Here is a 10,827-nt window from a genome sequence, read left to right on the forward strand (position 1 = left end):
GGCTGGGAGTGTGTGAGTGTATCGTGAAGTGTGTGTGTGTGTGTGTGTGTGCTGGAAGTTGGGGTGGGTGTGTATAGTGGGATGTGGGACTGTGTGGCTATGTGTTGGGTATGTTGTTGGTTATGTACATGTGGGTGGTTGTGGGGGCAGGATGTGGGTATGTGGCATTTGTGCGGTACCACACACCCATACCCTAAAATCAAATGCCTACTATAACATATTTTAATTGTATTACAAAAAATATTTTTGTCATGGATTGCGTTAGTGTCCTGTCTATAGAGGAAATTGCATAACGACTCAAGATTAATTCTTAGTCTTGTATATAGTGTGGGGGGTGTGGCTGTGTGTGTATGGTGGCGTATAGGGGGTGTATGGTGAGTGTGTCTGTGTATGGTGGGGGTTGGTGTGCGTGTATGGTGGGGTGTGTAGCTAGGTGTGTGTGGGGAATAGGCTATGTTGGGGGTTATGTATATGTGTGGGGGCAGGGCGTGGGTGTGTTGTATTTGTAGGGTGTGTGAGAAAGTGGGAGGGGTGTGGGGGCCCAGCCCCGCGGCTGTTGCACGGCGGGGGCATGGCTCCGGCCAGTGCAGCACATCACATCAAGGAGCGCACCCGCGCCGGCTGTCCGTATCACCAGCGCTCCCCACACTGGTGAGACACAGGAGAGAAGCCCCAGGCACTGGAGCCAGCTGGGGTGGGGAAGGCAGCCGGCTCCAGAGCGTGGGGCTTCCCTCCCCGGCAGCACGAGCATGGGGAGCACCCACTATACAGACAGCCGGCAGGGGCTGCACTGCTTTCTGCAGTGTGCAGCCCTGCTGTCGCTCCCTACTAGGGTTGCACACCATGGGGAGAGTGTGTGGGGTGGGGTTCCTCACATCCCCAACTCTCTCACACCCACACACAAGCTACCGTGGCTCTACACTGCCGCCACACCCCTGGGTGTGGACTCTAGCTGCCGTCAGTCCCACGCTCCCACCCAGCTGCAGCCCCACTCCCACCCCTAATGTTTCCCTACCTGCTCCCTGAAGCCAGTGGGTTGGGGGAAGCCTGAAGCACTGGCAGCAGCTGCTGCTGAATGGGCAGGGCCCTTCCGCCCATGAGGGTGGGGGCGAGGTGCCATAGGGTATGTTGTGGGGGCTGTATGCATGAGTGCCTCACTCCCACCCAAGTAGGCAGAAGGCCTGGGTGGGGTACAATTCATTGGTTGGCACCACGGGCTTCATGAAAGTGCCCGGCAGGCCGGATTTGGCCCATGAGCTGTAATTTGCCCAAAGCTGGGGTAGAGGTTGTGATGCACAAAGGATGCACTTTGGCCCCATCACAGTGCCAAAGAGGAAGACAGTGAGTGTGCCTCTGGACCACACTGAAGAGGGCACCTACCCAGCCCCAAGCTCTCACCTGTAAGCTGTCACCCGACAGCCCATGTAAGCGGGGCCGATGCTGCTCTCCCGGAAGATGGGATCAAGCTGCCAAGAAGAGGATGGCATTAGTGAGGGTCCTGTGAGGTGGGCCATAATGACTGTGGCCCCCAGGGCTTGTCCCAGGAAAGGTTGCAGCTACTTTCCCTTACCAAATGGGTCAGGATTATTTCCGTAGCATTGAATTTTTGGGAATGGGGAGTCCCGAGCGTTGAAGTGTACCGGAGGTTGGTTATGGTGAAGTTCACCGTGAAGTGTTCGACCGCTGCAGCCAACGTTGTAGTTGGCAGTGTAGCTGGAAAGCAAAAGTGAATAACCATTCAATTGTAACATGCAGTCTGTCCCTGGAGGAGATGCATCCCCTCTCCTTGCCCCCCAGTCATGGGAAGGTATGTCCCATTCTGCAGGATCAAGGATGTGTCTTGGGCAATGGGCTTTTGTGTTGACATCAGGAGCTGGGAGCCCCTTCTCAGTTCACTCAGTTACCAGGACTGCAGAGGTTTCCTGAAATCCATATACCCCCCTCTCCCCACTTGTTTGGGGCCCATTTGTGGAGCTGTGTGGCTTCCCAGGGTCTGTGTTTGAAGGAGAGTTAATTATGACATATACTCACTTGGCAGAGCTGGTGCTTCGTTATAGCCTGCAATGGGAAAATTAAATCGTTAGCGGGATCTAAAGAAGCACAAGGGAAGAGCAAGGTCGGCTGCCCAAGCTCTCATCATCAACTCCCCCTTGCAGTGTGTCCTCATTAGCAATGGGGCTGTTGGAGGGTCCTTCTCGGTGGGTGAAGGATGTTCGATCATAGAGTGAATAAGGGTACATGTTTGGGTGTTGCTTTAGTACAACCACTCTGATAAGCTGTAGGCGACTTTTCCTGCCACTGTAATGATGCCCAATGTCCGGCCCCGTGCTGGGGTGGTGGCAGTGCTCTCCAAGTGAGGGCCTGCAGTTCAGGATGTGGGCCGAGCTATGAACAAGAGCTTTTCTAGGGCTGGGGCATGACCTGCCAATGAGTTGCTTGTGGATTTATCTCGTCCATTTAGGGGGCTCATGGGGTGGCTGGTGCCTGTGGAAGCCCTTGCTCCTCCCACCTACACGGTAGTTATGGCCCACAATCAGCTGCTAGGGGTATGTGGGGGAAGGTTGGATTGTGGTGGCTGTGGCTCACTTTGGTTCAGCATTGTTTGTCCTTGCAGGAAGGGTAGGCTCTAGTGTCCTCCTGCAGACTAAAGCTGATCAGGACTGTGGTGTACAGAGCCTGGGGCATGCAAAGCTATTGTGTGCTGCCCAAAGTGTGCTTGGAGGTCTAGGAAGGGTGCCTGCATGCAGTGGGAGCTGCCTCTCCTTTCCCCAAGCGCTGCAGGAGAGGTGTCAGCAGTGTGCTCCCTGCAGGCAATGTGAGCTTTTGTTCTGCGCTGGCTTTGTTTTGGGACATGTAGGGAAACGGTTTGTGGATTTATGCAGGCAATCCTGTGAAGGGCACGAGCCCAGTGCTGCAAAATGTGCTGCCTACCATTGATGTAGAGGCTGCCCTTGTCCAGGGTGTAGGGGCCCAGCTGGGTGACGCCATTTGTCCTGTTGCGCACTTCATGGTAAACACACACTCTGTCAAATGGGGGCCTGGTGGAGTCGTTTCGGTAGGTGCAGGCAGCATCCACCCCGGTGTTGCCCCTGTCCCTCACGGGTCTGCAAAAGCCAAGAGCCCAGGTGATCTCATGTGCTTAGACAGCTCTCCAGAGCAGATTTCCACTCTCCCTAGTTTCCTAGCATTTTCTGCCTCGTGTCAGCATGAACTTTTCAACTTTCATTTTGGAAATGTAAAGCACATTTGCTCCCTGCCTCCCTGCACTGTGACCCTGAAAGGCCTTTGACCCATAGGGCCGAGTCTTCCCTGCCACATTTCACACGTGTCCATTCTAGTTAGAGAGGGAGTGGCAGGCTTGGAGAGGTTGTGTTGTGCTAAGGACATGTTTTGCCCCACTGCAATGCCGAAGGAGAAGACAGCGAGCAAGCACCCAGACCACTCATAAAATGGGACCTCCAAAGCCCAGGACACTTACCGATAAGCCATCACTTTGCATTCCAGGTAAGCGGGGCCGATGCTGCTCTCCCTGAAGATGGGGTTGAGCTGCCAAGTCACAGATTCACAACATCATTTGTAAATCATTCTGCAAGGTAGGCTGAAAAACCCCGAGCCCCCTAGGGAAGGGTGCAGCTGGGTCAACTTACCAAATGGGCCAGGTTTTTCTCCGTAGCATTGAATGTGTTGGAACCGGGAGTCCCAAGTGCTGTGGAGTACTGGAGGTTGGTTATGGTGAAGTTCACCGTGAATTGTTCAATCATAAGATATTTTGTTGTGCTTTGAATCCCAGCTGGAAATATAAGGATTTTTTTTTTATAAGGGAGTGATATCAGTGAAATAGCTGCAAGTGGGAGGTGATAAGTAAAAGTTCATATCTCATTAAAATGCCAAATCCTATCTGGGAAATTCCCTAACTCCTCAGATGTTTAGCCAGCAATTAAGAAGGTGTTCTTCTGCTGCCTTTTCCTCACCCTACCACTACTTGCTATTTTTCTTTTCTGAATGTTGATGTGTAGTTGATTAATCTGTTTTTCTTGGGAATTTTGTTGGCTGGACTACAGCTGTACTGAGTTTGCTCCTTTGGCTGGTATGGGAAATTCAGGATCCAAACCTGCATAGCGGCCAGTAATTCCAGTTAGATAGCCACATACATGCCATTTACATGTGTGAAAGCTTAATATGATTCTCCCCTCAATCTCTTGGAAGTTATACCTCTCTAATATCACTATTTTTTCCCTGAAAATAGGGATTGATATTAATAAGAAATAACATTGCACCAGATCAAGTCTTAAGTTCAAATGATCTTCTTTGATGATCTTGGTTGCTAATGTTCATCAACATCTCTTTTTTGTGCTGTCCCTACAAGACATTAAATAGCTTTACCTTGCAAATTTATCTATGTTATTATTTCTTACATGTATTATTTAGTTTCATCTGACCATATATTTGCAACTTTTTAGGCTCCATACCTGCCAGTTACACGTGTATAATGGTAATGTATAATAAAAGTGCGTGTATAATGGTACTGTTCTCTAAAAGCATTCCTATTGCTTTCAGTGAGAGTATTCATTGACTAAGATTGTCTTCAGGATGAGGAAAGGTATGAGAATCTGTCCCTCCGTTTGGTTAAATCCTTTTGGATGACCCCCAGTCCTCTTTAGTTTTAGAGTTTATTGCTATGTGTGCAGCGTTACACTAAAGCAGCTATGCTACTTCCAGTTCAGGTTATGTACATGCAGTAGATGTACAGATATATTTTATTCTAAGTCCCACTGAGAGTCTCAAAATGACTTCTGTACTTTTGAAAATGTTGCTCTTACAGTCCAAAGCCTGATTGTTAACACTGTTGTATAAAAAAAAATGCAGCAAAACGTCTTACTTGTTGGCTTGGATGTGGTCATTGGCAAGGAAGAAGTTGTCTTCTGCCACACAGGGGTTGCTGTTGCTGGCATGGTTGTTGTAGGAACCTGTGCCGTTTTAGAAGGTAACTCTGGGGCAAATGGAGACTTGGTTGTAGCTCCTGTGGTAGGGAAATCATTGAGAATAAATTCATTTCTTTTAGTATTTGACTCGCATCTCTAGCTTTTGGAATGGAATGAAAATGAAAGATTTAGGGTAGGTGGTAGTGCTTTTGAGCACGGTGTCTCGAGGATGCATATATTGACTACCTGACATTTGTGACATTTATTTCCCACAACAATAATAGCAAAACACTAATAAAGTAGAAATAGCTGACAAAAATAGAGAAGGGGTATTCTTATCTATGCATTCATTTCACTCTCCAACTCTCTGTGCAACCCCACCTGAAAGAAGGGATAATGTTGCTAGACTTTTTTTTCCCGAGAACCTGAGTACATTTGGTTTAATGCTCTGGATTCCAGGTAGACTATTGTGACGCTATTCATTTGTGGTCACAGCACTTACTTGTGGAGCTGCTGAACGTCGGTGTGGGCTGGGTGCTGGTTTGCTGAGTTGTGACGTTGTCACCACTAACTGGTCTGTCGACGGGGACCGCTGTGGCAGGCTTGATAGTGGGTTCAGTGACCCGTTGACCTGCATAGGAATAGCTTTAATTAGAGCCGTCCAAAGTTCTATGTAAATGTTAATGGTGAGAAAGTAAATGTAGCAACATAAATATGGCTGTTTTACATGCAGCCAAAAGACGTGACAGTAAAGAACAGGGCAAAACAGATCCTGACTTCTACATCTTAGACATCTGAAGAAGACTTTCAATGTGAGACACTGAAAATTAATTTTTTTCCCCTAGGAAGCATTACATTAAAAAAGACTAAATTAATAGCTATGTCTGGCACATGCTGTAGCCCTGAAACACCCAAGAGCTGCTTAAAACCTTTTCAGACCCTTACTTGGCACCTAATGGTGAAGTTGATTTGGCTAGCAAGCTTTCGCACACGTTCCCAAGCAAGCATGTCTCAAACAATCTCATTTGAGCCGCGCGTGTTGTCAGTGTTTAGAAAATAATATCTGCAGTATTGAATCACACAGAGAAAAAGATAATTTAGTTTTGCATGCGGTGAAAATCTTGACAGGTGTGAGAAAATGCCTATGCATTCGGGAGGCTCTAACACACAGAAATGCTTACTTGTGACTGGCGGTGTTGTAAGCAGTGTCTTTATGGGGGTGGTAAGAGGTCTCTCTGCAATCCCAGTTGTGGGTCTTTCAGAGGACGGTGTAGTCTCGGTTGCAGTGGTAGTTTCAGGGACATTTGCAGTGCTGGGTTGTGTGGTTGTAGTCTCAGATTGAGCAGTGGTCAAAGGAGTCTTGGTGCTCCTCATATCTATTGAAGCATTATCCAATGGTGCTGAGGTCCCAAATAGGCTGCTAGTATGAAGTTCAGTCCTGGTTTTCTCTGAATTTTGAGTTGTGATTAATGCTGTTGTCATCTCAGATTGGTTGCTTTTTACCAAATAGGTGGTTAGCTCTGCAGCTGCAGAAGTACTAAACCTGGCAGTTTTGATCATCATAGTAGTTGTCTCAGGGTTTGTTAGAAGGGTGGTTGACAGAGGGGCTGCTGCAGTGGAAATGAATGCTGTAGTCTTAACTGGACCAAAGCTGGGAGAGGCAGATAAATTAATCTCTGTGGTTGTAATAGCAGAAAGAGTACTTTTGCTCTCAGCAGTGATATGGGACAGAGGGGATGACGTGGTTGACCCAGAGGAGCCCAACAACTTTGTTATAGAAGGGACTGAAGTGGACTTAGGACCAGTAGAGGAGGTCTCTGCTGTGCTAGAAGAGCCTACAGGAGTTGACAGAAATGGTAAAGTAGGTGTAGAAGTAGTTGTGGATATCTTTGCTGGCCTCGAGGTATCAGCGATGGTCATCCCAAGTGACGACGTGGCCTCTAGGGCACTTTGCAATGTCCCAGATATACTAGAAGTGGCTACAGTTCTAGTCATAAATGGTGAGATAGTCATAAGAGCAGCTGTTGAGCCCTCTGTTATGGTAGGAGAAACAGCAGTTTTTGGATGAAAGAGTGAAGTGGTTGCAAGAGAAGCTGTCACTGTTGCTGTCCCTTTGGTGGTAGAAGTGGCAGCAGTTGTCTTGAAAGGTGAACTGGTCACAAAGGCAGCTGAGGAAGTCGCAGAAGTGCTCACTGTGTCTTCAGATGATTCAAATGTAGATATGGGCATAGAGGCAACTTTGGATGTCCCCGTTTGGCTAATGATTGCTGCAGTGGTTGTCTCAAAAAGTGTAGTGGATTCAAGAGCAGCTTTGCTTATGCCTGCAGAACTAGAGGAGACCTCGGCTCTTGTCTCAAAGGGTGAAGTAGTCATAAGAGCAGCTTTGGGTGTCTTGCTCTTAGATGTGCCAGCAGATGTAATGTCAACTGATAAAATGGTTGCAGGTGTAGCTCTGGATGTGCCTGCTGTAGTAAGGGTGGTGGTAGCTTTTGTTGACAATGGAGAAGTGCTTTCTGGAGGAGCTGATTGTGCCTCAGGATTTGCCAAAGTGGTCGGCAGTGGAGAGGCTGTTTGTCTTGTAGTTGAAGTGGCAGCAGTTCCCTCAAATGCTGAAGTGGTTTCATGGGGAGATGTGGATGTTCCTGGTATTATAGAAGGGAGTTCAGTTGCTGTCTCAAATGATGAAGTGTTAGGAAGAGTAGCTGTGGATGCCTTCCCTATATCAGGACGGATCGTAGATATTCTTTGAAATGCTGGGGTGGTTGTAGGAGACACTGTGGATGTCTCTGCCACTGCAGATGCCATGGATAAAGTGGTCACAGCAGTTGCCATTGCAGAGCCTGCTGTGCTGGAAGAGGCTGCAGGAGTTGATTCAAATGGGGGAACGGGAGCCGAAGCAACTCCGGATGTCCCTGCTGTGCTCGAGGTTGCCACAGCTGGAGTCTCAGATGGTGAAGTGATCTCTTGTGCAGTAGTGGATGTCTCTGCTGGGGGTAAGGCGGGCTGCGGACTTGTTCCAAAAGGAGAAGTGGTCACAAGAGCAGCTGAGGCGGTCTCCGGCGGGCTTGCAGTGGCTGCAGGAGTTGTGCCAAGAGCTGGGGTGTGGAGACGTGGAGATGTGGATGGCTCTCTTGTCACAGAAGTGAGTTCAGGTCTTTCCTCAAGTGGTGATGTGGCCTGTGGGGCAGTACTGGCTTTCCCTTCTGTGCGGGAGATGGCCTCAGGTCTGGTCCCAGCTGGTGAAGTGCTCAGAAGGGCAGCTGTTGATGTCTCCTTTAGAGGAGGAGGGATCGGAGTTGTTGCTTCAAATGGCGAGGTGGCTGCAAGGATCGCTGTGGTTGTGTCTGCCACTGTAGAAGTGGCAGCAGTGGTCTCTGGTGGTAAAGTGGTTCCAAGAGTAGCCCTAGAGTAGCCTGCTGCGCTGGTAGTTGCTCCAGCAGTTGACTGCAATGGAGAAATGGGCATAGTAGCAGTTGTGGATGTCTCTGTTGTGCTAGGGGTTCCTGTACCCATTATCTCATAGGATGTTGTGGTGTCCAGAGCTGTCTTGGTCATGCCTGCAGAGGTGGCCTCAGCTCTTGTTTCAAAGGGTGAAGTAGTCACAAGAACAGCTTTGGATGCCTCACTCATAGGAGAAGTAAAAGTGGCCGTAAACTCAACTTCTGAGGTGGTCTCATGCACAGACCCTGACGTGCCTGCTGTAGTTAGAGTGGCTGTAGCCCTTGTCAATGGAGAAGTAGTTTCTGGAGGAGCTGTGGATGTCTCTGCCCTGGTGGAAGTAGCTAGAGGTGGTGCAGCTGTTTCTGTTTTGAATGAAGTGGCAGCAGATACTTCAACAGCTGAAGTGGTTTTAAGTGCAGATGACGGTGCCCCTGCTATTGTAGAGAGAAGTTCAGTTGCTGTCCCAAATGGTGAAGTGTTCAGAAGAGCAGCTGTTGATGTCTCCCTGACAGGAGGAGGGTTGGGAGTCACTGTTGCAAATGGTGAGCTGTTTGCAAGGGACTCTATGGATGTCCCGGTTAGAGCAGAAGTGGCTGCAGCGTTCTCCAGTGGTGAACTGGTTGGAGGAGCAGCTGAGGAGGTCCCAGAAGTGCTGGAAGTGGTGGCAGAAGTTGATTCAAATGGAGGATTAGGCATAGAAGCAGTTACGGAGGTCTCTGCTGTGCTGGAGGTTCCTGCAGTGGTTGTCTCAAAGGGTGTAGAGATGTTAGGAGCATTTTTGGTCGTGCCTGCAGTGCTGGAGGTGGCCTCAGCTCTTGTCTCAAATGGTAAAGTAGTCACAAGAGCAGCTTTAGGTGTCTCATACTTAGGAGAGGTGACAGCAGATGTGATTGCAACTTGTGAAGTGCTCTCAGGCACAGCTACAGATGTGCCCATTGTAGTAAGGATGGAAGTGGGTTTTGTTGCCCAAGAAGAAGTATTTTCTGGAGAAGCAGAGGGTACCTCTGTGTTGGCCAATGTAGCTGGAGGTGGCGTGGCTGTTTCTGTTTTCATCAAAGTGGTAGCAGGTGTCTCAAATGCTGATGTGGATTTAAGCAGAGATGTGGACATCCCTGCTAGTGTAGAAGGGATTTCGCTAGCTGACTCAAATGGTGAAGTGTTCAAAAGAGCAGAGGTCGATGTCTCCCTTACAGGAGGAGGGAGGGCAGTTGGTATTTCAAGTGGTAACGTGGTTGCAAGGGAAGCTATGGATGTCTGTGTTACTGTAGAAGTGGCTGCAGAGGTCTGCAATGGTGAACTGGTCGGAGGCACAACTGAGGACATCCCTGACATGCTAGAAGCAGTGGCAGCAGTTGTATCAAATGGGGACGTGGGCCTAGAAGCAGCTGAGGATGTCCCTGCTGTGCGGGAGATGGTTTGGGGGCTTGTTTCAAAAAGTGTAGTGGTCACAAGAGTAGCTGAGGATGTGTCTGGTGTGCTCATAGTGACTAAAGGTGTCATCTCAAATGTTGGGGTATTGGTTGGTGGAGATGTGGGTGGCTCTCTCACCACAGATGTGAATTTAACTCTTTCCTCAAGTGGTGTGGTGGTCTCTTGGGCAGTACTGGGTGAGGTGTTCCCTGTTCCTGTCCTAAGTAGTGAAGTATTCAGAAGAGTAGATGTCGAAGCCTCCTTTAGTGTAGGTGGGAAGACAGTTGTCATCTTAAATGCTGAAGTGGTTGGAAGGGAAGCAGTGGTTGTCTCTGTTAGAGTAGAAGTGGCCACAGTGGTCTTTAAAGGTGAAGTGGTCACAGGAGTGGTGGAGAACGTACCTGGTGTTCTCAAAGAGGCAGCAGGTGTTGACTGCAATGGGGAAGTGGGCTTAGGAGGAAATGTATATCCCCCTATTGTGCTGAAGGATCCTATAGCTGTTGTCCCAAAGGAAGAAGTGGTCTCAGGAGAAGCTTTGGCTATTCCTGCAGAGGTAGAGGTGACCTCAGGTATAGTTTCAAATGGTGAAGCAGTCATAAGAGTAGATTTGGGTGCCTCGCTATTAGGAGCTATGGATGTTTCTGCATTGGTCAGAGTGGTTAGCAGTGGTGTGGCTGCTTCACTTTTAGTTGAAAAGGCAACATCAAAAGCTGAAGTGGTTTCATGTGGAGATGAAAATGTCCTTGCTATTGCAGAAGAGAGTTTGGCTGCTGTCTCAAGTGGTGAAGTGTTGAGAAGAGTAGCTGTGGATGCCTTCCCTATATCAGGACGGACGGCAGACGTTTGAAATGCTGGGGTGGTTGTAGGAGACGCTGTGGATGTCTCTGCCACTGCAGATGCCATGGATAAAGTGGTCACAGCAGTTGCCATTGCAGAGCCTGCTGTGCTGGAAGAGGCTGCAGGAGTTGATTCAAATGGGGGAACGGGAGCCGAAACAACTCCGGATGTCCCTGCCGTGCTCGAGGTTGCTGCAGCTGGAGTCTCAAATGGTGAA

At 48.9% G+C, this 10,827-nt stretch overlaps 2 protein-coding genes across 2 annotated transcripts in view; one reads left to right on the top strand and one right to left on the bottom strand.

Annotated features, from left to right (window-relative positions):
- The window catches only part of LOC109282665 (mucin-16-like), a 46,750-nt gene extending 36,156 nt beyond the window's left edge, over window positions 1–10,594 (bottom strand). Inside the window, exons 1-9 of the mRNA XM_059720019.1 lie at window positions 6,104–10,594; window positions 5,425–5,553; window positions 4,880–5,020; window positions 3,648–3,790; window positions 3,479–3,546; window positions 2,932–3,104; window positions 2,032–2,058; window positions 1,571–1,713; window positions 1,399–1,466 (exon numbers count right to left, since the gene is read on the bottom strand). Coding sequence (XP_059576002.1) covers window positions 1,399–1,466; window positions 1,571–1,713; window positions 2,032–2,058; window positions 2,932–3,104; window positions 3,479–3,546; window positions 3,648–3,790; window positions 4,880–5,020; window positions 5,425–5,553; window positions 6,104–10,370 — 5,159 coding nt within the window. The 5' untranslated portion in view covers window positions 10,371–10,594. The remainder of the gene's footprint in view (window positions 1–1,398; window positions 1,467–1,570; window positions 1,714–2,031; window positions 2,059–2,931; window positions 3,105–3,478; window positions 3,547–3,647; window positions 3,791–4,879; window positions 5,021–5,424; window positions 5,554–6,103) is intronic.
- LOC102569169 (uncharacterized) overlaps window positions 1–10,827 on the top strand; it is a 233,301-nt gene that overhangs the window by 84,383 nt on the left and 138,091 nt on the right. The gene's annotated exons all lie outside the window — the stretch shown is intronic.

The sequence above is a fragment of the Alligator mississippiensis genome, chromosome 16 (genome assembly GCF_030867095.1).
Source record: "Alligator mississippiensis isolate rAllMis1 chromosome 16, rAllMis1, whole genome shotgun sequence".
In the NCBI taxonomy this organism is placed as follows: Eukaryota; Metazoa; Chordata; order Crocodylia; family Alligatoridae; genus Alligator; species Alligator mississippiensis.